The 27,631-nt window shown below is 46.3% G+C and overlaps 1 protein-coding gene across 3 annotated transcripts in view; it reads left to right on the top strand.

Annotated features, from left to right (window-relative positions):
• Positions 1 to 27,631, top strand: part of SEC22C (SEC22 homolog C, vesicle trafficking protein) — a 48,728-nt gene that overhangs the window by 10,054 nt on the left and 11,043 nt on the right. For all 3 annotated transcript variants that reach the window (XM_068238515.1, XM_068238516.1, XM_068238517.1), the window contains 4 exons: positions 2,564 to 2,775; positions 8,681 to 8,844; positions 16,276 to 16,431; positions 27,129 to 27,247. In XM_068238515.1, coding sequence (XP_068094616.1) covers positions 2,600 to 2,775; positions 8,681 to 8,844; positions 16,276 to 16,431; positions 27,129 to 27,247 — 615 coding nt within the window. In that variant the 5' untranslated portion in view covers positions 2,564 to 2,599. The remainder of the gene's footprint in view (positions 1 to 2,563; positions 2,776 to 8,680; positions 8,845 to 16,275; positions 16,432 to 27,128; positions 27,248 to 27,631) is intronic.

The following is a 27,631-nucleotide window of genomic DNA, read 5'->3' as shown; positions in this document are numbered from 1 at the left end:
GAAAGACGGTACCCAAATTAGCTTAAAAACAGTGTAATTCGTCTGCCAGCAATAGCTGGCAGCGGAATTATGTCTTTCCCCTTCTATCCATGGCGGCCTGGAGGGTTAATAGTAATTAACGTGGCCGGGATTTGTTCAGGCCCAGATTAAGCTGTTGATTGGCTTCATTCTGGGCCCAAATTTGTCAGCGCCAATTTTAGATGTATGCCAATGTGGTCCCTGGGAAAGGTAACCTGGAGCCCCCATCCCAGCCCCCCCCCCAGCACATTCTGCATCCAGCCAGCGTCCCCCGACTTCTCACTTAACATTTCGCCACCTCCCACCCACAATGCCGGACCCCCGACCTCCTTCCCTATTGTTCCATGCTGCTGAGCGCACAATATCGGGGCTCTTTCACTATAGCATCATTGCATTTCACCTCTCCTGGCTGCTCTGTTCATGCTGCACGCCCATCTTCATCCTGCTGCCTGTGTCAGGTGACCCAGTGTATGTCAAGTGTAACGTATGTCACATGACACAGGCAGCAGGATGACGGGCGTGCAGCATGAACTGAGAGTCCGGGATAGGTGAAATATTATGCTGCTATAGTGCAGGGGCCAGGGCCAGGGTTCTCTCATGAAGCAAGGTGCAACATTTTCATCAGGTGCAGAGATTACAGGGGTGGCATGTTTGTACTGTGTTTACGCTAACAGCATGCAGTCAGAGTAGGAGGACAAGCGGGAGGAGAACGAGCGAGGTGAAGAGGTCATCATTGGGGAAAAGCAGCTTGTTGTGATGTGTGAGGAGTCTGACAGTGAGTGAGGAGGGGGGAGACAGGAGAGCATCATTGGGGAAAAGCAGCTTGTTGTGATGTGTGAGGAGTCTGACAGTGAGTGAGGAGGGGGAGGCAGGAGAGCAGCATTGGGGAAAAGCAGCTTGTTGTGCTGTGTGAGGAGTCTGACAGTGAGTGAGGAGGGGGAGGCAGGAGAGCATCATTGGGGAAAAGCAGCTTGATGTGCTGTGTGAGGAGTCTGACAGTGAGTGAGGAGGGGGGAGGCAGGAGAGCAGCATTGGGGAAAGCAGCTTGTTGTGCTGTGTGAGGAGTCTGACAGTGAGTGAGGAGGGGGGAGGCAGGAGAGCAGCATTGGGAAAAAGCAGCTTGTTGTGCTGTGTGAGAAGTCTGACAGTGAGTAAGGAGGGGGAGGCAGGAGAGCATCATTGGGGAAAAGCAGCTTGTTGTGCTGTGTGAGGAGTCTGACAGTGAGTGAGGAGGGGGGAGGCAGGAGAGCATCATTGGGGAAAAGCAGCTTGATGTGCTGTGTGAGGAGTCTGACAGTGAGTGAGGAGGGGGGAGGCAGGAGAGCAGCATTGGGGAAAGCAGCTTGTTGTGCTGTGTGAGAAGTCTGACAGTGAGTAAGGAGGGGGAGGCAGGAGAGCATCATTGGAGAAAAGCAGCTTGCTGTGCTGTGTGAGGAGTCTGTCAGTGAGTGAGGAGGGGGGAGGAAGGAGAGCAGCAGTGATTTATTCGACTTGCACAGCAAAAGGGAGGAGGTGGCACTGCTGTCCTGACTAAGGAGGAATGGAGTAGCAGAGTGTTAGCAGTTTGTTTGGCACAGACTCGCAGCCAGCCAGTGTGCTATTGTGTTGAGCTGCAGCATGTCATGTGAGAACATTAAATGAAGCAGAATAAATTGTCGGGTGCTGTGTGACCATTCCAAATTAGGGGGAGAGGGGTTGGGGCGCATCCTCACAAGTTTGCCTCAGGCAGCAAAAGATCTAGAACCAGCCCTGGCAGGGGCCCCTGCATATCATGCACTTAGCAGCACGGAACAATTAAGGGGGAGGTCGGGGGCCCCAGCATTACTTGAGGCCCTGGAGCAATTGCCCCCTTTGCCTTAATGGAAGCGCTGGCCCTGAGCAGATGAGTGCTTTATGTTTTGCATTGATGATTTGTGTGTGTGCTGGGAGGAGGGATACGGCTCTTTACAGGAGGATATTACTGGGAAATAAAAGGCTTCATTGGCATGAGAAATCTTTTATTTTTATAAAATCACTTTTGCATAAATCTACCAAATTGTGGGGATAACTTTGGTGAAACCAGAATGAGCAATTCCCCCTCATCGCTACCGGTGACTCTTAATGGAGTGTTCTGCAACCATTGATTAAAGTGGACCTGAACTCTTGCACAGGACAGAAGGAAAACACAGAGAAATGCACCCTGTGTGTATCTAGAGAGTTTAGCATGTGTAATCCCCCCTCATGTGTGACTAATCACCACTGTAATTTGATCTCTCAGCCGTGTCAGCTCAGGAATCTCCTCTGCCAGGGCAGGGCAGCTAATTGGTGAACACAGGATGTTAACCCTTTGTCTGCTTCCAAGGAAGCAGGAAGTAGACACAATGCAGATTTGTTGCAGCGTTTGTATCGGCTGTAACAAATTAATGTTTTTCTGTAAAGGTGATTATGCTGTTGCTTATCTTTCAGAGCAGAGAGGAAGTTCTGAGTTCAGGTCCTCTTTAATGCCACAAGATCTGTATCCCGTAACATTGTGTGATCTGTGTGACTTCCTCCATCTTGTTTGCAGATGCTGACTTCATGACTGGACGGAAGGTGAATACCCATGATCCTCTACGCCTGTCTTGTGAGGCTACGAGACGGCCTCCCTCTGTCGGCCTCCACCGATTTCCACCTGAACAAGCAGATCGTGGAGTGCAAGAGATGGGTGAGGAGGCTGTCGGGCACCTTGTCCCAGCGGCCAGCCAGAGGCAGCGCCAGTGTCTGCGACTTCCACATACAGTAAGCTCCTCAGGGCCTCAGCCGTCTACTGACATTTCCAGCTATTCACCTGAGCAGAGGCTGCATTACTGTCCCGTCGCTCCAAACGATCATTCGTGATAGTGTTAGGTGACCAATTAGGAACAAGCATTGTACGGACATGCTACTGAGCTCTGCGGAAGCACTCGGGGACACATGTGTTTCTGACACCTTTCCAAGGAGTCCTGAAGGTGCACATTTTGAATGGGGGAGGTGGGGACTGGAAAGGAGATCGAGAGAAGGCAGGGAAGGCTTCAAGGGAGCCAAAGCCTTCCCTTTATTCAGGTAACTTCATGGTTGCTTTAAAGAGAACCTGTAACTTTAAACAGTGCCCCTGGGCGGTACTAACCTCAGGAGGGGGGGGGCCTCTGGATCCTATCGAGGCTTCCCCTGTCCTCCTCCATCCCACAGTGGCAGCGCTAGAGGTCCCCGAACAGCGGTGCGTAGTTATTTACCTTTCCCGGCTCCAGCGCATGCGCAGTAGCTGCTCCCCCCGATGGGCTAAGGCGGAATTAACCAGTTGCAATCGGGTCTGCTCTGCTGCGCAGGCGCAAGTCATCTGCGTAGTAGAGCGGACCCGATAAGGCTCAGCTATTTCCACTTAGCCCATCTGGAAGGTAAATATTGCAGGCACTACTGCGCCTGTACCACAGCAGGAAAATTTGTTAGCTGTGGTTTCGGGGGGGGGGGGGGGGGGGGGGGGGGGGATCCAGCTCTGTTACCGTGGGACGGAGGAGAACGGGGGGAGCCTCAATAGGATACAGAGACTTCCCCCTCCCGAGGTAAGTACCCCCCAGGGGCACTTTTTGAGGCTGCAGGTTCTCTTTTTAAGTGAATGGGGCTCTTACAAACCTATAGTGTCACCTATGGTCCTACCACTGAAAGTAAGCCTGAGGCCGCTTTCAGACTGCAAACCAGCGTTTGCGATGCACCGCATCACACCGCCAAAAACAGGCCTTCAGGGAACACTGACTGGCCACCGGGCCAAGCAGGAAGTGACATGCACTTGCCGTCACTTCCTGCTTCCTGGTGTGAAAGGGCCAGGAAGTGAGAAAACTTACTAACCTGAGTGGAGGGGAGGCTATGGAAAGTATAGTGCTTTTCAGCACCTCTGTCCAGCCCATCGTTCCTCCACTGTCCCCCGATAAAGCTGTTCCACCTGCTTGTTCAAACAGCTCTTTGGAGATTATGCAGGAGAACAGAGGCGCCAAAAGGATAAAAGGAAGATAAATGAGCTTAAAAACCAAATTCTTGGTAAATAGAGGAGGTAGTGGTGGACTTACCTCCTCCAAGTAGACACACAACGACTGTAGTAAAGACAGTCAATATATTCTATTTATGAACTCCAAATATGCAACGCGTTTCGCAGGTTTGATCCCGCTTCATCAGGCAATAACAACGGAGCAATAGCATATGTGGTGCCTGGCTCTTCTACTGACCACATATGGTATTGCTCCGTTGTTATTGCCTGAATAATAGTATCCTGAATAATTTACTGCATTCTACTGCATGGCCAAAATTGTAGGCACCCCAGACATTTTTCCAGAAAATCATTATTTCTCACAGTAAAGTATTGCAGTAACACACATTTTGCAATACACATCTTTATTCCATTTGTGTGTATTGGAACAAAACAAAAAAGGGAGAGAAAAAAGCAAATTGGACATAATGGCCTCAATTCTGGTAGGGTTTTAGTCATGTTTTACCTCATGCTGTAAATTATGAGGTAATTTGTGCGGCAATTTGCATTCATTTTACCGAAAAGTATTATGGAAATTAGGGGGCATGTTAGCACATAATTTACCGATCAGTTTGAAGACTTGCCTGTACCTGGAGGTAAAGTCAATTTGTATGTATTTTGCAGTTTTTAGCAGAGTTCCTATTCAGGCTTTTTTTGTTTTGTTTTATAGGGGATGCCTAAAAATATACTTTCCATAGGTTGCTACATAATCAAATACACCTTCCCCCTGAAAACAAACAAACAAAACATATTCCAAAGACTATCCTAACTTATGGAAGACAGTTAAAGACTACTATTATTTATTTACTGCGTGCTTACCGCTGAAATACCGCATGTTTTACCGCACTTTACGCATTTACCGCACGTTTTACCTCATGTTTCACCTCAAGTTCGGAAATGCAGAAAAATCTTTCAGAATTGCTAAAAAAAAGGAGGAAAATACCGCATGAGGTATTTTACCTACAAAAATATATTTACCTAACATAGCTACCAGAATTTATGCCATTGACACACAAAACTCCAAAATTGGCTGGACAAAAATTTTGGTACCCTTAACTTAATATTTGGTTGCACACCCTTTGGAAAAAAATAGCTGAAATCAGCCGCTTCCTATAACCATCAGTAAGCTTCTTACACCTCTCACCTGGAATTCTAGACCACTCTTCCTATGCAAACTGTTCCAGGTCTCTTATTGGAAGGGTGCCTTTTCCCAACAGCAATTTAAATTTTTCTCTGCACAGGGGTTCAATGGGATTTAGATCTGGACTCATTGCTGGCCACTTCAGAACTCTCCATAAGGAACAATTTCTGGGGTGCTAACAATTTCGGCCATGACTGTATATGTCACTACAGGGCCTCTTTAATAGTGGACCATGCATTGCAGATAGGCATGTCAGGAGCTGCCAGAGCACCCCTAGACTGTTTAGAGTACCTAAATAATTTAGAGTACCTAAATTATAAATTACAGTTTGCTTTGAACCTAATAAGATGCCAAGATATATAAACTCTCACATGATAAAGTGTGATTTTCTCACCCACAAGGTCCGTATTCCACATACGGTCTTGAAATCCCCACCCCCACTGTGAAATTGGGCCCTGGCATTTTTTTTCTTCCCAAACCATAGGTGCAAAGGATGCTGGGGGATTGATGTCATAACTCCACCCCTCATGTCCATGTGATCTAATCTAGGCAGACAGACATCTGAAATAAGAATTATAGCAGACAGACATAAGACGTGCTGCAGCAGTTCTCCTGTCTCTTCTCTCTCCTACACACTGTGAAAAGAGAAGTAATTTGATCCAGTCAGGCAGAGAGCAGGAGAGGGAGGGGCAGAGGAGGGAACCAAGCTGGAGGGGAGCACACATGCTGAGGGTGTACTTTAGAAATAAGGAAGTGCTGCTACAGATATAAATGTGAGTCTGTTCTATCCACTACATACCAGACGTAAACTTTATATGTTCATCTAACTGTACACAGTGCATAGACTACATATACTGTGTGTATTGCCATTCAGACCTTTTTTTGGCTGGAGGTGTTCTTCAAGCTTTTGGCATCATCCATATCCACTGATGATCATCCCAAATGTGCCATTATATTTATTGTGCTGTGGAAACTTGCAGATAATTCTAAATCTAAACCATCTTAATCCACTGGACGAGGCCAGCTTTAGGTTTCACAGCGCCCTGAGCATAACCAGATTTTGTTGCCCCCCCCCCCCCCCCCCATTCATCCTCTTTAGGTGCACGCACTCGCACACACACCCAAAGATCCACTTAAGTGTTTATAGGCAGATCACCCTTTTTGGTGTATATTTTATTCATTTATTGTATTTATAAATAGAGATGGCCCGAACCGTTCACCGGGCGAATCTCTCTGGGCCTTCAACTACTTCCGGGTCGCAATGACCCGGAGTAGTACGCCTGAGCTGCCCGGCGGAGCGAGTCCTAGATCGCGCACCTGTTGCCATGCACTTTCTGCGCATGCGCGTGACGTCACTCATGACGTCACGCACATGCGCAGAAAGTGCCCGGCAACAAGAGCGCGATCTAGGACGCGCTCCGCCGGGCGGCGCAGGCGTACTACTCCGGGTCATTGCGACCCGGAAGTAGTTGAAGGCCCACAGATTTGGAGATGTTCGCAACATCTCTATTTATAAAGCGCCAACATATTACGCAGCGCTGGATATGGCCAGATTCCCCCCTTTAGGGTATATAAGCAGATCCCCCCTTTAGTATATATAAACAGATCCCCTTTTTAGTGTATATAGCTAGGCAGATAAATATTGCATAATACACGCAGATTCCCCTTTAGCATCTATAGGCTTGAGAAAGGGGGAAACCCCGAAACATGTTGTGTTAGCACCTGTGGATTAAACTATTGTTTATACGCCTTTTGAGTGCCTCCTTCTCATTGTATTCGCATCTATAGGCTTCCCCAGCTGGGAGGTAGTTCTGGAATCTTACTTTTCTGCTTGTAGCTGGGGACAGAAGATATCCAGGAGTCAGGCGTGACAAGCAGGTCTCTCTCTGATTAGTGCGCAGCGCAGACATCGCCTGTGAGTGAGGGGCGGGGCTACTGGCACACACGGCTCACGCAGACTCAGCAAGAGGCAGCAGCAGGTTCCTAGAGTCTTCACCCCCATCAACCCCAGCGGGACCAGGGGGTGGAGCTACCTTTTGCAGCAGCCACAGACAAGCCCGCAGCTAGCAGGTAGCAGGTAGAAATGTGGTCAGGGCCATTTGAATGTACATCACGTGCACCCCCTGGAAGCCGGCCATGCCACTGGACAATGGAGAGAAATATTGTAGGTCAAAGCGGACAGGAAAGGCTGAAAATAAAACTGTATTCCCAGCATGTCGGCTGAGGATAAACACCGACCAGTCATCGCTTCCATATTGATTGGCTGCTAAACTTAGAAAAACCTTATCAGCCAATACAGCCAATCTATAGCACTGAAGCAGAGAGCGGTCAGCGCCGACAGCTCACCTGATCTGAAGGTAATCCAGGGGGAATAAAGCCAATCTCAGCCTTTGACAATTCAGGGTATCCGGACAGAGAGAGTGACATACATTAGCAGACATAGACATATTTATTGATTGCAAACAACTCACACCAGGAAAGTAAAAATGTGTTTTCTTCTGTTCTGTCAGGTCCACTTTAAAGGGCAACTGAAGTGAGAGGTATATGGAGGCTGCCATAATTATTTCCTTTTAAGCAATACCAGTTGCCTGGCAGCCCTGCTGATCCTCTGCCTCGAATACTATTAGCCATAGCCCCTGAACAAGCATGCAGCACATCAGGTGTTTCTGACATCATTGTCAGATCTGACAAGACTAGCTGCATGCTTGTTTCTGGTGTTATTCAGCTACTACTGCAGCATAATAGACCAGCAGGGCTGCCAGGCAACTGGTATTGCTGAACAGGAAACAAATACGGCAGCCTCCATATTCTTCTCACTTCATTTGTCCTTTAAGCTCTCCACAAGCCTAATGGAGGAAGGAAGAGAGATCAGCAGTCAGACCCATAAATGTGAATCTTTGCAGTCATTGGTAGACTGGATCCTCAGAAGCTTTATGATTGGCTGTGGAAGGTGTGGGTGGGATTGGCTGTGGAAGGTGTGGGTGGGATTGGCTGTGGAAGGGGTGGGTGGGATTGGCTTTGGATGGGGTGGTTGTGATTGGCTGTAGAAGGGGTGTGTGGGATTGGCTGTGGAAGGGGTGGGTGGGATTGGCTTTGGATGGGGTGGGTGTGATTGGCTTTGGATGGGGTGGGTGTGATTGGCTGTAGAAGGGGTGGGTGTGATTGGCTGTGGAAGGGGTGGGTGTGATTGGCTGTGGAAGGGGTGGGTAGGACTGGCTGTGGTAGGAGTGAGTGTAATTGGCTTTGGATGGGGTGGGTGTGATTGGCTGTGGAAGGGGTGGGTGTAATTGGCTTTGGAAGGGGTGGGTGTGGTTGGCTGTGGAAGGGGTGGGTGTGATTGGCTGTGGAAGGGGTGGGTGTGGTTGGCTGTGGAAGGGGTGGGTGTGATTGGCTTTGAATGGGGTGGGTGTGGTTGGCTGTAGGAGGGGTGATTGTGATTGGCTGTGGAAGGAGTGGGTGTGGTTAGGTATCGAGTGCCACAGTGTAACTGTGCCGTGTGTGGGCAGTTTTCTTTCGGCAGGTGACATCTCCTCCCTGGTGGTTTGCTCCAGCGCTTACCCCTCCGCTGCGGCGTTCAGCTTCCTGGAGGAACTGATCTGGGAATTCTCATCATCTTACAACAGCACAACCATTGCCCTGGCCTCCAGGCCCTACGCCTTCCTGGAATTTGGTGAGTGCCCTCTGTAGTCCTAAGATGGCCACACACCATATAACGTTAAAAAAAAAGAATAACATTCCGATTGTAACTTTTTTGCTTGTCTTGCCTGACCAATGTATATTGCATGTTTTGATTTCTTTTTCCGATGATGAACTCAAAAAGTCTGAAAAAAAATTGCTTGGTTCTGTAAATCAACAACGTAACAATTTATCATACTACACCATTCAATTTTCTAAAAATTGTCACTTGGAAAAAAAACCCCAAAACGTTCAATCTTTCTTTACAGCCAATCACTTTTATTGAAAAATGGGATAATCAAATCTTTTCATTGTACTATGTGTGGCCACCTTAAGAGGTATCCTGTATCAAAAATGTGCGTAATTTACAATTCTTTATATTCTTCTCTCTATCCAAAAATTACGATCCATTTTTTTCTGATTGGATGTAACTTTTGAAACAGCAGAATAATCAATCACGCACGTGTTTGATTTTTTTTTTGTTTGTTACCCAATTCTGATAAAAATGATTGAAAACTCTGAAAAAGTTGATTGACAATCTAGCCTATACTGTTTGATTTTCTGAAAAATGACCATAATCAAAATTTTTCACCACTTGACTTGATAAAACCTGGGAAATTTGATCACATTTCTTGAAGAAAAAAAAAAACAAAACTAAACATTTTCTTTAAAACTAATTTAGCAAAAGGTATATGAAGGCTGCCATATTTATTTCCTTTTAAGGGCTCTTTCCCACCAAGACGTTGCGTTTTAGGGGTCGTTATGGTCGCATAACGTGCCCCTAACGCAACGCATGTTAGCTTTGAAGTTGGACGTTACATTGATCTGCATTATGCGTCTCTTGATGCGTACGTGATGCGTACTTTTTGTCGCATGCGGATCGAACGAATACGGCGCATGCGGGACATTTTTTAAAAAAAAAACTAACATTACTGAGCATGTGCAAACAATCTAATGCTGCCAAATATGAGTATAACGCACAGCACACTGCACTTCCATTTACCATGCTGCATTATACTCCAACACAACGTAGGCACTGTGAACAGCCCATTGATTTATTATTGCTGTGAGTTGGGCTGCGTTAGGCCCGGTTCACATTAGCGTTCGCTATCAGGATTTTCCGGATCGGATCCGGAACGCATACTGTACAAACGGAACGTACGTTCCGCATAGCAATGTAATGTCTATGCGGACGTTCACACGCGTCCGTTCCGTACGTACCGGAGCCGGATCGGATCCGGACTCCGGGCTCTTTTCCAACATGCGCTATTTTTTGGGTCCGGATCTCCGGCCCACGCATCCTGACCGGAGCCTGACCGGAGCCTGACAGCACCATCAGGCACACAGAAACCAATGGGGAACGGAAGGCACAGAACACACTTCCTACAAAAACCTGACGTTCTACCCCACTTCCTATGCGTATCCAAGCGGCCATTTCGGATGGGGACACATGGGCCAAGCATGTCTGGAGTGGAGCAGCAGTGACAGACGTGCTGGAGCTGTTTGGCAGAATGTCAGAGGTGGAGGTGAGGCCTACAGCGGAGGAACCTGATTCTACACGTGCACCAGGTGCTGACCCCAACATTTTTTTATTTAATTTCGCTATTTTTTGCCCACAGATCCTGATGGCAGCCTGATGCATGCCTGATGCAAACGGACCGGATCCTGATCGGATCCTGATCAGAACCGTACGGTTCCGATCAGGATCAGGTCCTGATCCGATCAGGATCCGATCAGGATCCGGTCCGTTTGCAAGGCAAAACGCAAGTGTGAATGGGGCCTTACAGGCTGCTCTAACGTGGGACTTTAACGTCCCACTGTGAACGCAGCATAAAGGTCCACTCCTGTGAAAAAAGTAAGCAATTAAAATCTGACAGAACCGACAGATTTTGTACTAGTCCATCTCCTCATGGGGATTCTCATTGTTTTCTTTGTTTTCAAAAGCATTTTCTGAACAGCAGTTTAACTGCCAAAATAGTAAGATACCAGCCAGCCTCTCTACTCACTTGCACACTATTTTGTCAGTTAGACTTAGCAACTGCCATTCAGAAAATGCTTTTGAATCCCTCATGAAGAGATGGACTGGCCCAAAACCTGTCGGTTCTGTTAGATTTTAGCTGCTTATTTTTTTCCCACTAGAATGGTCCTTTAAGCAATACCAGTTTCCTGGCTGTCCTGCTGATCCTCTGCCTCTAATACTTTTAGCCATAGACCCTGAACAAGCATGCAGCAGATCAGATGTTTCTCATGTTATAATTATTGCTTGTTTCTGTTGTGATTCAGACACTACAGGAGCCAAACACAACCTCTGTCGTGCTCTGATAACTGACAATACAGTTTTGAATAAGCCTTCTGAGTGCGGTCTCTAGTTTGTTCCTCAAACACAACAGCAGGACTGCCAGGCAACTGGTATTGTTTAAAAGCAACTAAATATGGCAACCTCCATATTCTGCTTACTTCATTAGTCCTATAATGTTGGAGGTGGGGGAAGTTAGGGTTAGGAATCATGAAGGTAGTGTACCAAGCATGTCATTGGCTATCATTAAAGTGGTATGAAGCCCAGCATTTCCTGTTTGTACTTAAAGAGAACCTGAACTGAGAATTAAAAGTCGAAATAAGCATACACAAGTCATACTTACCTCCTGTGTAGTCTACTCCTCAATCTCTTTCTCCTCTCCTGGGTCTCATGTTTGTCCACTGTGATTAATGGAATTCTCTGTCCTCCATTTTGAAAATGGCCATTACCCCATAACAGCTTCTTGGTCAGCACACTGTTAAACTGTAATATCGCCCACTTAAGCCATAGGGAAACATGGACATTGCCTTGCACATTTAGTTGTAACTGACAGCTGCGGATATATAACTGACAGCAACTGGTATATTTCAGTTCTGACAAAATATTATCAGAACTGGAAGGGATCACTGTAAAAAGAAAATGGTGAGCTTCTGAGAGGAACGGACAGTGAGGTTAGAATGTAATATTCGTTTGCAGCTACGTCATGTGTTTATTTTAAATAATTTTACTCAATTTTACTCAAAGGTTCCCTTTAAAGATTATTTACAGCATAAAATCTACCAACGCAAAAAAAAAAAAATTGTAGCAGAACAGCACTCAAATAGTTAAAGCACCACTATCATTAAAAAAGTAGGGAGTTAAAATCTGACAGAACTGACAGGTTTTGGGCCAGTCCATCACCTCATGAGAGATTCTCAGGGCTTTCTTTGCTTTCAGCAGCATTACCTAAACAGCAGTTTCAAAGTCTAACTGACAAAATAGTGTGCAAGTGAGTAAAGTAGTATGGAGGCTGGCTGGTATCTTACTATTTTGGCAGTTAAACTGCTGTTCAGGAAACTCTGTTGAAAACCATGAGAATCCCCCATGAGGAGATGGACTGGTCCCAAACCTGTCGGTCCTGTCCTTTTAACTGCCTACTTTTTTTTTTTTTTTTGCAATAGCGGTCCTTTAAACGCAGCACATTGTTCTTCAGTGGAAAGCTTCTGGCTGCATCAGGAGAGCTGATAACATTATCTTTTGTTTACATTCCTTTGTCAGCTACATTTAGTAAAGATTAGCAAACTACCAGAACTGAGCTGAGGAGCATTACTAGATAGATTTCATTATAGAAATACAGCAGTTATGCAATAAAATGCAGTGGCAGCTTTCAGAGCAGATAAACTGTACTTTGGGAATTTGTAATTTGTAAACAGACAATATTACAAATCTGATAACTGTAGGGGTAATAAAAAATAGGAAAACACATTTTTATTGAATGTATGTCAGAGTTTTATCCCACTTTAAACAATTGACGGGAAGAAGTGCTACAGAAATATTAATGAAAATAGGTTTACAAAGCTGATATAGCAGCATATCAGGAAACTGGTCCTCTGACTATTGGGTACTCTTGTGCCAAATCTAACTATTTCAGAAATATACATACAGCTGGAACTACAGGTCTGCTTCTATTTCCATCCTCAGTAAGGTGACAATGCAGCTCGTGTCCAGCAGGTGGCGATGTCGGTACATGATAAAACACACGGCACAGCAGATTCATCCTAGACTTGGAACAGGGGGACTTCTGATGGGTTCCGGGGATGCTTGGGCTTCATCAGGGACGTAGCAATAGGGGGTGCATAGGTAGCGACCGCATCGGGGCCCTTGGGCCACAGGGCCCCCGAAGGGCCCTTCCTCAACTACAATATTAGCTCTCTATTGGTCCTGTGCTCATTATAATAACTTATATAGATACTTTGAATAGTAGTGATCATTAACAAGCTTTACTTGTTCCCCATCCCCTTCTTGCACCTCTGACACTGTAGTTGCCATTAGCAGGTTTTGATGCGCCGTATCAGTTGTTATGTACAGAGTGCTGGGGGGGGGGGGGGGGGGGCATTGTAAAACTTGCACCGGGGCCCCCAGGTCCTTAGCTACGCCACTGGGCTTTATTATCTTAATTAATTATCTTCAACTCGAAGGGTTTTTCCCCTTAAAAAAACAGAGCAATTTTCACCTGTCAGCGCTCCTTCCATTCATTTGCCTATAACTTTATTACTACTTATTACAACAAAACAATCTTTATCTTGTTTTTTTCACCACCAATTAGGCTTTCTTTGGGGGGTACTTTTTGCTAACAATTATTTTATTCTTCAAAAAAATGGAAAAAAAATTATTGTTCTCAGTTTTCGGCCATTATAGCTTTAAAATAATATATGCTACCATTATTAAAACCTATGAATGTATTTGCCCATTTGTCCCGGTTATTGCAACATTTAAAATGTTTTCCTAGTACAATGTTTGGCGCCAATATTTTATTTGGAAATAAAGGTGCATTTTTCCAGTTTTGCTCCCATCCCTAATTACAGACCCATAATTTATAAAGTAACATTAGTATATCCTCTTTACATACATATTAAAAAAGTTAAGTCCCTAAGGTAATTATTTATGTTGTTTTTTTTATTTGTACATTTTTCCCCCCCAAAAAAAACATTTTTTGGGTAGCTAATGGGGGAGTGTGAGAAGTCAGGGGTTAATTTTAAATGTAAAAATAGGGGACAAATATGTTCTTTATTGGAAAACAAAATGTAGATGTAATTTTACGTTTTGGCCACAAGATGTCCTCGCTGCTCACTTTCTCATGCTAATATTAGCAAGCATCGAGGAGGTGATGCGTGGACTGGTTTTGTGAATGGCGGCTGTGGTCATTCACACGGGGACTTAGATCAACGAATGGGAACTGAATTCCCATTCATTGATCTAGCAGCAAGCGATCGGCACTAACAAGCACGTGCGGGGGTGATAGGGAGCGAACAGGGACGTAGTAGCTACGAGAGTTGTGGCATTTTGCAGGGACGTGGTTACTCGTCCCGGGGGAGGAAAAGTGGTTACGTTAAATACATTTTTGGGTCTTAGAAACTGATAACAATGTATTGCTTCAGGCAGCAAAAAGTCTAGATCTGGCCCTGGCCATCACTCCCCATCCAGCGGCGAGCGCAGCGTCCTCTCGTCTTCCTTACTCACTCCCCCAGCTCCCGATTATTGGTTAGATGGTGGGCGCCTCCCCACCACTCAGAAGCCACTCCTTCACACACCACTCGTCTCCCCCCTCCCTTCCCCCCGCATAGCAGCCGGAGGCCCGTCGTGCATACAGACAGCGGCGTTAGTGTCACCCTGCAGATATCAGTAAATGATAACTCTCAGGCCTCGCCATAGGCACCTTTATAAATAAGGTGCCCAAATTTCTGCCGCTAGCAAGCAACTAATTTCCTGCTTTCATCCCACCTACCCCCTGTATTAGTAATGATAATGGCGCTATATAAATACTTGAGTAAATAAATATCTTATGTACCCCTGGTATTGGTCATTGCATCTCATGTACCTCCTGATATTTGATAACTCTACCTCATGTATCCCTGGTACTGGTAATTGCATGTCATGTAGCCCTGGTACTGGTAATTGTATCTCATGTACCCCTGGTACTGGTAATTGTATCTCATGTACCCCTGGTACTGGTAACTGTATCACATGTACTCCTGGTACTGGTAATTGTATCTCATGTACCCCTGGTGCTGGTAATTGTATCTCATGTACCCCTGGTACTGGTAATTGTATCTCATGTACTCCTGGTACTGGTAACTGTATCTCATGTACCCCTGGTACTGGTAATTGTATCTCATGTACCCCTGGTACTGGTAATTGTATCTCATGTACCCCTGGTACTGATAATTGTATCTCATGTACCCCTGGTACTGGTAACTGTATCACATGTACTCCTGGTACTGGTAACTGTATCTCATTTACCCCTAGTACTGGTAACTGTATCTCATGTACTCCTGGTAGTGGTAATTGTATCTCATGTACCCCTGGTACTGGTAATTGTATCTCATGTACTCCCGGTACTGGTAATTGTATCTCATGTACCCCTGGTACTGGTAATTGTATCTCATATACCCCTGGTACTGGTAATTGTATCTCATGTACCCCTGGTACTGGTAATTGTATCTCATGTACCCCTGGTACTGGTAACTGTATCTCATGTACCCCTGGTGCTGGTAATTGTATCTCATGTACCCCTGGTACTGGTAATTGTATCTCATGTACCCCTGGTACTGGTAACTGTATCTCATGTACCCCTGGTGCTGGTAATTGTATCTCATGCACCCCTGGCACTGGTAACTGTATCACATGTACTCCTGGTACTGGTAATTGTATCTCATGTACCCCTGGTACTGGTAATTGTATCTCATGTACCCCTGGTACTGGTAATTGTATCTCATGTACCCCTGGTACTGGTAATTGTATCTCATGTACCCCTGGTACTGGTAACTGTATCTCATGTATCCCTGGTACTGGTAATTGTATCTCATGTACCCCTGGTACTGGTAATTGTATCTCATGTACTCCTGGTACTGGTAACTGTATCTCATGTACCCCTGGTACTGGTAATTGTATCTCATGTACCCCTGGTACTGGTAACTGTATCTCATGTACCCCTGGTACTGGTAATTGTATCACCCCTGGTGCTGGTAATTGTATCTCATGCACCCCGGGCACTGGTAACTGTATCACATGTACTCCTGGTACTGGTAATTGTATCTCATGTACCCCTGGTACTGGTAATTGTATCTCATGTACCCCTGGTACTGGTAACTGTATCTCATGTACCCCTGGTACTGGTAATTGTATCTCATGTACCCCTGGTACTAGTAACTATAACTCATGTACTCCTGGTTCTGGTAATTGTATCTCATGTACCCCTGGTACTAGTAACTATAACTCATGTACTCCTCCTGGTTCTGGTAATTGTATCTCATGTACCCCTGGTACTGGTAATTGTATCTCATGTACTCCTCCGGGTACTGGTAATTGTATCTCATGTACCCCTGGTACTAGTAACTATAACTCATGTACTCCTGGTTCTGGTATTTGCAGATGGTGTGATACAGCGGGTCAAGCACAACTATAACAATGGCAGCACCCCACCACCCCGCCTGGATCCCACCCCCCCTCCGGTCTATGTGAAGCTGGAGGACATAAGCGAAGCCAATGGAGTGGCCAATGGGCACGTATCCACACAAGCGCACTCAGGTATGGTCATAGCTCACGGGTGATGCTCAGTATTCAAAGAGGACCTGTAGTGAAAATAACATAATAAATAAAATTGCTTGTATTTTTTAACAATATTTGTGTATAAATGATTAAGTCAGGGTTTGCTCATTGTAAAATCTTTCCTATTACTGATTTTCATTCTGAAATGTATCACAGGAGGGGACATCTTCAGTCCTGTCAGGTGCAGCTCTGCGGAATGTTTATTTCTGAGAATTCATTAGCCAGTGAAAACAATACCTGGTCTCCCAGAATGCTCTAGGAGAAAAATTTCACATAGCTAACCAAAATAAAGCAGATTACCCCAGACCTTGGATAAATAACCGGGCCTAATCCGGCCAGCCGGTGCTCAGCGTCCGACAGGTACACCACTCCTGCCAAAACCGTAACAGCAACAAGAAAGCAGGACACGGCACACAACAGGCTGTAACAGCGACAAGCTGTATTGAAGCTTAGTGAACACACAACATGTTTCGGGCAGAGCCCTTCCTCAGGTAGGAAGTGCTCCGCCCCAAATGATGTCGTGTGTTCACTAAGCTTCAGTACAACTTGTCGCTGTTACAGCCTGTTGTGTGCCGTGTCCTGCTTTCTTGTTGCACATACCTAACCAGGCTAGGCTATGACATCACTGGGAGGGTGGGGTTACATAAAAATATATAGATAGAGGATGTGTTTCTGATGCAGGCACCAACCAACGCTGAAAATTACTGTTGGCCCCCGTTACCGGCGACACCCGGGTCGGTGTCGGGCCGGCTCTTCCTGGATCCTTACGCTGCTTGTCATCACGGGTGGCCGGCATGACAGGTCTGCGCATGCGCGGTTTTCTGCGTATGCGCCCAGGCCCCCGTTACCGACCCGGGTGTAGCCGGTAACGGGGGCCGGCGGAGGCGCACGGAGAGGAGCCAGGAGGACACCGGTGGACCTCGCGGCCTGCGGTGGGCTGGAGGAAGCCCCATGTAAGTGCTCAGAGTCCCTTTTAAACAATACCAGTTGCCTGGCCGCCCTGGTGATCTATTTGGCTGCAGTAATGTCTGAATAACACCAGGACCAAACACGTAGCTAATCTTGTCAGATCTGACAATAACGTCAGAAGCACCTGATCTGCTGCATGCTTGTTCAGGGTCTATGGCTAAAAGTATTTGAGGCAGAGGATCAGCAGGACAGCCAGGCAACTGGTATTGCTTAAAATGAAATTAATATGGCAGCCTCCATATACCTCTCGCTTTAGTTGTCCTTTCAAAACAGATGCACCAAATTACCATTAATGGAGGATGTTAGCTTCCACAAACAGCTTGCATGCAGAGTGTTCCGTACTGGACTCTTCCACCACGATGAGGTTATCCTTCTGGAAGGGACCCTAACCTCTAGCTAATTACCTAATAAGCATAATGTGAGCCCGGGAGTGGCTGGCCATAAAAATAGTTTACACATTTTTTTAAATAACAATGTAGAGATGGCAACGCATCCTAAAACCAGGCTGCATCTGAAATGACTACCAACAGAGGTGTGCAGAGCCCTCTAGAGGCAACATATACACCTTGTATAAACTATGCACTAGAGCTCTAACATCTGAGTAAAACGGACAGTGATATTGCAGTGGGTAAGAAATGGTATTTGGTGAAGCCATTATTAACTGCTCTCTCCACATGGTCAATACTACGGTACACATACAGTGGTTTGCAAAAGTATTTGGCCCTGTGAGAAAACGCGGAAAAGCCGCCGCGAGTACTCAGAGTAAGGCGGCTGATTCCGCGTTCAACATGGGAGCTTGCGCGCTTGGGCCTGCATCCACTGGCCTGACGGAGCGCGGAGAAACCGCCGCGTGCCCAGTGAACAAGGCGGCGGATTCCGCGTCCGACGAGGCGGTTTGCACGCATGGGCCTACCACTAGCAGTACGGCGGAACGCGGGGAAACCGCCGCATGCTCTGACAGCGGTGCGGCTGGCCCCGCGTTCAAACCTACAGATGCATTACAACACGTCTGGTGTGGCTGGGACTGATAGTCCACACAGGTTCAGAAGGACGCGCGCGCGCGCTGAGAGGCAGAGCCTTTATGGCAGTCAGAAGGGTGTCAGCTGATCTAGCCGATCAGCTGACAATTCTATCAGGTTTCATTGGTCCAGCACTTAGGGGAGGCGCTGGAGAGCGCGTGGGTATATATACTGGCTGCTGGTCATTTCTCTGGTGTCTGGCGTTGCGATCACTACTTGGTAGCACTCAGACCTTGTCAGTATCTGTGATATTATCTGTGTTATTATCTAGACCAGTTCCTAGGTGTTGATGATCAAGGACCTCACACCTCAGTCTAGGGAAAACTGTATATTATCTGTGTTATTATCTAGACCAGTTCCTAGGTGTTGATGATCAAGGACCTCCCACCTCAGTCTAGGGAAAACTGTATATTATCTGTGTTATTATTTAGACCAGTTCTTAGGTGTTGTTGACCAGGGACCTCTCACCTCAGACTAGGAATTAGCTTTACCATCTGGTTATTCTCAGACCAGTTCCAGGGTGTTGATGATCAAGGAGCTCACACCCAAGACTAGGCATTGTTGATTATTTGTTATGACCTTCTGCTTTCCTGACTACTCTTCTGATCTCTGATTAGGTACTTCGCTATATCTGATACTCTGTTGCCGAACTCTGCTTGTGTTAGGATTCCGCATCTGTCTCTTGTCTCTGTCCCTGATCTGTCTGTCTGTTGCCGACCCGGCTTGCCCGACCTCGAGAGCTATCTCCTCAGTCTAGAGATAGCTCACAGACCTGTGGGTGACACCCTTCCTTGGTGTCACTCACACTCTGTCTTTCCTACTCCCAGCCTGACCCCTCCCTCGGGAGAGTCTCAGGCGTGCGGAAGGAACGTGTTACTGTGCAGTACTCCTTACTGCTGTGCACCTGCTCCTCAGGTGCAGTCCTCAAAGTATTTCTATTGCACCAAACACTCTTATCACCCAGGTGTCCAGAGGTTAGAGATATATCTGATTATCGGTGATACTGCAGATCATCAATAATCGAGTATATATCTGTATTATCGGTGATACTGCAGATCACCGGTAATCAGACCCTCTCTGTGTTACACAGATCGTTACAGAACGCCAGACCGAAAAATACAAATGGACGCACACACCGACCGTCTGGGCGCACTTACCACTTCGGTGGATACCATCAACCAAGTGCTGGGTAATCACCGGGCGTTAATTGACGCTTTGTCCGGGTCTTTACAAACCCTCCAGACGGCTGTGGATGAAGTGCGATCTCCTCCTAGCACAGACATACGCATGCCTGTACCTGAAAAATGTTCTGGTCACAGATCTGCTTTCCGAAATTTTAGGAGTAGAGTGTTATCATACTTTGAGTTGAGACCTAGATCTTCAGGAACTATGGCCCAAAGGGTCACCTTTATTAAGACTTTGTTATCAGGCGATTCTCAGACCTGGGCGTACAGTCTACCCGCTGAAGACTTAGCCCTAACCTCTGTAGATGAATTTTTTAAAGCCATGGCAATAATTTATGACGATCCAGACATTGCCTCGACTTCTGAGCGGAAGCTCAAGTTCTTACGTCAAGGCAAGAGTCCGGTCGAGGAGTATGCTGCTGAATTCAGAAGGTGGTCAGTATCAACCAGGTGGGGCACCTTTGCCCTGTTAGATTGTTTCTTATCAGGGTTGTCAGATGAGGTCTCTGATCTTATGTTAAGTCAGCCTGAACCTAAGACCATTGATGAGGCCATTTCATCGGCCATCAGGATCGACCGTAGGCTACGCTATCAGAGACAGACCCGGGGTAGAAATCATGTAAAGATGGTGTCCTACGCTGCGCCTCCTGTGACTCCACCTCCTCCCGTTTCACCTCCACCCGATCCAATGCAGATTGGTTGGTCAGGGTTGTCTCAAGTGGAGCGGAGACGCAGGATTTCAGAGCAGTTATGTCTTTATTGTGCAGAGGGGGGTCATAGAGTACAGAATTGCCCTAAAAAATCGGGAACCGCTACTGCCTAGGAGTAGTTGGGGGTAATACCCTAGGCGTACAACTTTTACCCCTAAATGATAAAAGGTTGCTTCTTCCTTGTACGATTACATGGGAAGATAAATCTGAAGTCACTGAGGCCTTCGTTGATTCGGGCTCAGCAGCTAATTTTATGGATTACGAATTTGCTAAGAAATTGGGTATTCCACTCACCCCGGTAACACCACCTATCCAAGTTACGGCAGTGGATGATTCCCCCCTGCAACGTAACCGTCCTCTGTCTCAGACACCAGAGGTGGGAGTCACTATAGGGGTGCTGCATAGGGAGAAGTTGTTCCTTTTTGTGTTACACATGACAACCTCCACTATCATCCTTGGCATGCCTTGGGTACACCTTCACTCCCCTCAGATTAATTGGGCCACTGGTCAGCTAACAAGCTGGTCAGCCCATTGCTTTCATCATTGTTTAGTGAGGGTAACCTTGGGTCAGACCAGGATTCATGTGGAAGGAGTACCGAAACAATATTCTGAATTATTTAGATGTATTTTGTCCCAAAGCTGCAGAGAAACTACCTCCCCATCGATCTCCGATCTGGTTGTATGCCCCCTAGAGGTCATCTCTACAATTTGTCTGGGCCAGAAAAAGTGGCCATGCGAGAGTACATCCGCGAAAACTTAGCTAAGGGTTTCATTCGCCCTTCCCGGTCGCCTGCCGGAGCAGGTTTCTTTTTTGTAGAGAAAAAAGACGGAGGCCTTCGGCCATGCATTGATTACTGGGGCCTGAATAAAATCACAGTAACAAATAGCTATCCATTGCCTTTGATAGACGATTTATTCACTCAGGTCACCAATGCTAAGATTTTCTCGAAATTGGATTTGCGGGGTGCATACAACCTGGTGCGGATCAGAGAGGGCGATGAGTGGAAGACGGTCTTTAACACACCCGATGGGCATTATGAGTACCTGGTGATGCTCTTCGAGTTGTGTAACGCCCCGGCCGTCTTTCAGGAACTCATTAATGAAGTATTCAGGGAGGTGTTGGGTAAATTTGTTCTGATATATCTGGATGATATACTAATCTTCTCAGATAACCTCTCTGAGCACAGGGCACATGTCAAATTTGTGCTGCACAAGTTAAGACAGAACATGCTTTATGCTAAATTGGAGAAATGCATTTTTGAGGTAACATCTGTCACTTTTCTGGGGTACATAATTTCCACCTCGGGCCTTTCTATGGATCCTGCCAAAGTCTCTGCTGTCCTGGAATGGCCTCAGCCAGTGGGACTGAAATCTCTCCAGAGATTTTTAGGATTCGCTAATTACTATAGAAGGTTCATAAAGGGGTACTCCACAGTCATCGCACCCCTCACCAGTCTCACAAAGAAAGGGGCAGATACCAACCACTGGTCACCTGAAGCTCTGGCTGCTTTCTCCACTTTGAAAGAATTGTTTTGCTCTGTGCCCATTTTGAGACACGTCGACACCTCCTATCCCTTTATTGTGGAGGTGGACGCCTCGGAGGTCGGGGTAGGGGCTGTGCTGTCTCAGCGTTCTGGGTTGCAGGGAAGATTACACCCGTGTGCCTATTTCTCTCGTAGGTTTTCACCGGCAGAGAAAAACTACGATATAGGCAACAGGGAGCTCCTAGCTATTAAATTGGCCTTCGAAGAATGGCGTCATTGGCTAGAAGGAGCAGAACATACGATTACCGTTTACACTGATCACAAAAATTTGGAATACATTGAGGGGGCTAAGAGATTGAGTCCCCGTCAGGCTCGGTGGTCACTGTTTTTCTCGAGATTCAGATTTGTAATTACGTACACTCCGGGTAGTAAAAACATTAAGGCGGATGCTTTGTCCAGATGTTTTGAGCCGGAGACAGCACAGCCCTCAGACCCAGAGACTATTATCCCACAGAAAGTAGTGTTGGCAGCCACAGAGACCTGGAAAAACTGGATCTAGACTTTAAGTCCCTTCCAGCAAGATGTCCCTGAAGGAAAGCCTGAAGGGGTGATGTTTGTACCACTGCCATTTCGTCTCCAGATATTGCAGATGTTCCACTCCCACAAAAATGCTGGGCATCCTGGGGCCACCAGAACACAGGACCTTGTTGCTAGGTGTGCTTGGTGGCCTTCATTGGCAACTGACTGCAAGGAGTATGTTAGAGAGTGTGCAGTATGTGCAAAAAGCAAACCCTCCCGTCTGGCACCTGTGGGAATGTTGCAGCCTTTGCCCACCCCGAGTGAACCATGGACCCATTTGTCCATGGATTTTGTGGGTGAGCTTCCGAGGTCTGAGGGCATGTCGGTCATTTGGGTGGTAGTCGACCGTTTCAGTAAAATGGCCCATTTTGTGCCCCTGAAAGGACTCCCCTCGGCCCAGGAGTTGGCCGATCTTTTCATCATCCACATTTTCCGGCTACATGGCATTCCGGAAAACGTTGTGTCAGATCGGGGAGTCCAATTTGTTTCTAAATTTTGGAGGGCATTTTGTCATCAAATGGGCATGGAACTGTCATTTTCGTCGGGCTACCACCCACAGACCAATGGTCAGACTGAGAGAATTAATCAGTCATTGGAACAGTTTCTAAGGTGTTATGTTGCGGATGCGCAAAATGATTGGGTCAAGTTCTTGCCGTTTGCAGGATTTGCGCACAATAATTTGAAAAGCTCTTCCTCTGGATTTTCTCCGTTTCAGGTGGTAACTGGAAAGTTGCCTAAGTTCTCCCCACTGCCAGTAGCTTCCACTCCGTTTCCAGCTTTGGAGGCTTGGCAACAGTCATTTAAGAACATTTGGGGGATCGTGAAAGAAAATCTAGAGAAGGCTTTTCAGAGTCAGAAAGGTCAAGCTGACAAACGCTCCTTAAAGTTCCGGCCAGGAGACTTGGTCTGGGTGTCCACACGTCATTTGACCCTGAAACAGCCCTCGCCCAAGTTAGGACCCAGATTTGTGGGCCCTTTTCCAGTGACCAGGAAGATCAACAATGTTACTTATGCCATTGATCTCCCTGCCAGCATGCGTGGTGTAAGATCCTTTCATGTGTCCCTGCTTTAGGCAGCCGTTTCTTGTAGGTTCCACTCCTGCTCCTCCTCCTCCTCCTCCTGTGATGGTAGATAACCAACCTGAGTACGAAGTAGAAAAGATTTTGGACTCACGTGTCGTACAGAACTCAGTACAGTATCTAGTGCACTGGAAGGGGTATGGTATTGAGGAGAGAACATGGGTACCTGAGTGTCGCATGCATGCGGACAAATTAAGAAGGGAGTTCCACGCTTTATATCCTGAGAAATCGGGAAGGAGCTGTCCGGAGTCCACTCCTCAGGGGGGGTACTGTGAGAAAACGCGGAAAAGCCGCCGCAAGTACTCAGAGTAAGGCGGCTGATTCTGCGTTCAACATGGCAGCTGGCGCGCTTGAGCCTGCATCCACTGACCTGACGGAGCGCGGAGAAACCGCCGCGTGCCCAGTGAACAAGGCGGCGAATTCCGCGTCCGACGCGGCGGTTTGCACGCATGGGCCTACCACTAGCAGTACGGCGGAACGCGGGGAAACCGCCGCATGCTCTGACAGCGGTGCGGCTGGCCCCGTGTTCAAACCTACAGATGCATTACAACACATGTCTGGTGTGGCTGGGACTAATAGTCCACACAGGTTCAGAAGGACGCGGGCGCGCGCTGAGAGACAGAGCCTTTATGGCAGTCAGAAGGGTGTCAGCTGATCTAGCCGATCAGCTGACAATTCTATCAGTTTTCATTGGTCCAGCACTTAGGGGAGGCGCTGGAGAGCGCGTGGGTATATATACTGGGTGCTGGTCATTTCTCTGGTGTCTGGCGTTGCGATCACTACGTGGTAGCACTCAGACCTTGTCAGTATCTGTGATATTATCTGTGTTATTATCTAGACCAGTTCCTAGGTGTTGATGATCAAGGACCTCCCACCTCAGTCTAGGGAAAACTGTATATTATCTGTGTTATTATTTAGACCGGTTCTTAGGTGTTGTTGACCAGGGACCTCTCACCTCAGACGAGGAATTAGCTTTACCATCTAGTTATTCTCAGACCAGTTCCAGGGTGTTGATGATCAAGGAGCTCACACCCAAGACTAGGCATTGTTGATTATTTGTTATGACCTTCTGCTTTCCTGACTACTCTTCTGATCTCTGATAAGGTACTTCGCTATATCTGATACTCTGTTGCCGAACTCTGCTTGTCTTAGGATTCCACATCTGTCTCTTGTCTCTGTCCCTGATCTGTCTGTCTGTTGCCGACCCGGCTTGTCCGACCTCGAGAGCTATCTCCTCAGTCTAGAGATAGCTCACAGACCTGTGGGTGACACCCTTCCTTGGTGTCACTCACACTCTGTCCTTCCTACTCCTAGCCTGACCCCTCCCTCGGGAGAGTCTCAGGCTTGCGGAAGGAACGTGTTACTGTGCAGTACTCCTTACTGCTGTGCACCTGCTCCTCAGGTGCAGTCCTCAAAGTATTACTGTTGCACCAAACACTCTTATCACCCAGGTGTCCAGAGGGTAAAGATATATCTGATTATCGGTGATACTGCAGATCATCAATATTCGGGTATATATCTGTATTCTCGGTGATACTGCAGATCACCGGTAATCAGACCCTCTCTGTGTTACACCGATCGTTACAACAAAGTATTGATACCAAGGACCCCAAAGCTGATAAACTTGATAACTGAGTGACTGTATGTCAAGGTTAGAAAAAGTGGGCGGTGCCAACAACTAATTTTTTTACATGGCAAGGTTCCAAAACTTTACACAATTGGCCACTGGGTGACTGGGATGAATATTCAGAAATGTGGGTGAAGCCTACAACAGCCAATCAAAATTCACCTATTGATTTTCAAGGGGAATATTTACATTGCTACCATTCTTACTCTGTTAATGGCAGAGGCCTCAAACCTAATACAGTCAGTCATTGGGTGACTGGGGTCCAAATTCACTAAAGGGGTGGAGCCACAAACAGCCAATCAGATTTGTTTCGATTGATTTCATCCATTCTGTTATTGGCAGGGTTCTCAAACGTGACACAGTTGGCCACTGGGTGACTGGGACTAATATTCAGGAAAGTGGGTGGAGCCTACAGCAGCCAATTAAAATTCCCCTTTTGATTTTCAAGGGGAATATTTACATTGCTGCCATTCATGCACTCTTAATGGCAGAGGCCTCAAATCTGGTACAGTCAGTCACTGGGAGACTGGGGTTTAAATTCTGAAGGGAGCGGGCCAAATACAGCCAATCAGATTTGTTTAATTTCAATGGTAAAATGCAACTTATTGATGCCTAAGACCCCAAAGCTCATAAACGTGGTCATTGACTGTATGTCAAGGTTAGGAAAAGTGGGCGGAGCCAAAAAACAACTAACTTTTTACATGGTAAAATGTAAACTGCAGCCATTCTTACACTGTTAATGGCAAGGTTCTCAAACTTCCCACAGTTGGTCACTGGGTGACTAGGATTAATATTCGGAAAAGTAGGTGGAGCCTACAAGAGCCAATCAAAATTCACCCGATATTGAAACTGCAGCCATTCTTACACTGTTTATGGCAGAGGCCTCAAACCTGCTACAGTCGGTCGTTAAGTGTCTGGGGTTCAAATTCAGTAAAGGGGCGGAGCCATAAACAGCCAGATTTCTTTGCTGGATAAACTGCTTCCATTAGCACAATTTTGATGCCAGGAAACCAAAAGCTCACAAACTTGGTCATTGAGTAGTGACTGTGTGTCAAGGTTACAAAAAGTGGGTGTAGTTAAAAACAGATTTTTCTGGGAAATTGTAAACTGCAGCCTTTCTTCACTGTTAATGGCAGGGTTCTCAAACTTAGCATAGCTGGTTACTGGGTGACTGGGGTTAATATTCAGAAAAGTGGGAGGAGCCTACAAAAGGCAATCAAAAATTACCTATTGATTTTTCAGGGGAATATTTCATTGCTGGCATTCTTGCACTGTTAATGGCACAAGCCTCAAACCTAGTACAGTTGATCATTGGGTGACTGGGGTTCAGTTTCAGAAAAGGGGGTGGGGCCACAAACAGCCAATCAGATTTGTTTCATTTCAATGCAAATTATTGATACCAAAGACCGCAAAGCTCACAAACTTGGTCATTGAGTAATTGTGTGTTAGGGTTAGAAAAAATGGGCGGAGCCAACACCAGCCACATACATACCCGGGCAATCAGCTAGTGTCTATTAAAATCGCTGAATGCTTTTGGTAGCGATTTTTTGCAGTTATTTCTGATCATTGTAATGTGCTTTCGAATTTAAAGCACCACTCCAGCAAAAAAAAGTAAATAGTTAAAATCTGATGGAACCGACAGGTTTTGGACTAGTCCATCTTCTCATGGGGGATTCTCAGGGTTTTCTTTGTTTTCCAAAGCATTTCCTGAACGGCAGTTTAACTGCCAAAACAGTAAGAAACCAGCCAGCCTCCCTGCTCACTTGCACACTATTTTGTCAGTTAGACTTAGCAACTGCCAGTCAGGAAATGCTGTTGACAACAACGAAAACCCTGAGCATCCCCCATGAGGAGATGGATTACTCCAAAATCTGTCAGTTCTGTCAGATTTTTTTACTGCTTACTTTTTTGGCTGGAGTGGTGCTTTATTGCTAGCGACTTGTACATGGAATGTAATTGCAATGTCTTGCTACTTCAATATTCATCCTCCTGATCACTGTAATGCGTTATTTTGTGTTTCTGCAGGGCAGAGCTGCAGAATGTCTCCGGTCAGCCCTCTGGGTATCCTGTCCCTGACGCTCAGCATCATGTGCAGCGCCCTCAGTCTGATGCGCGGCGTCCATCTCGCCGAGAACTCCTTCCAGGTAACGTGTCCGCCAGATCGTCTATCAGATAGATCCCTCTCTAATGGTGCCTATTAACAGATAAATTTTTCACTAAATGCGATCTTTCAATGCGATTTGGATGATTCTAACTAAATGGAGGGCAATTATCGATTATTCACATTTACTGAATGATTCTTTCTTCAAATTCGATCATAAAATGCAACTTTCGGATTGATTTTATCCTATTTAGCAATCGTTCCTTATCGATTGCCTTCATAAACGTCAAATTTTCTATACAATTCGATCGTAAAAAACGCATTGAAAGATCGCATTTGGTGAAAAAATTTACTGTTTATGGGCACCTTAAAGGATCAATGTCACAAAAATCTTAAAATTGAAAATATATATAAACATATACAGATA

This window comes from Hyperolius riggenbachi, chromosome 5, assembly GCF_040937935.1.
Source record: "Hyperolius riggenbachi isolate aHypRig1 chromosome 5, aHypRig1.pri, whole genome shotgun sequence".
NCBI classification, from domain to species: Eukaryota; Metazoa; Chordata; class Amphibia; order Anura; family Hyperoliidae; genus Hyperolius; species Hyperolius riggenbachi.
The sequence above is the reverse complement of the archived record's forward strand: the minus strand, read 5'-3'. Positions and strand labels throughout refer to the sequence as shown.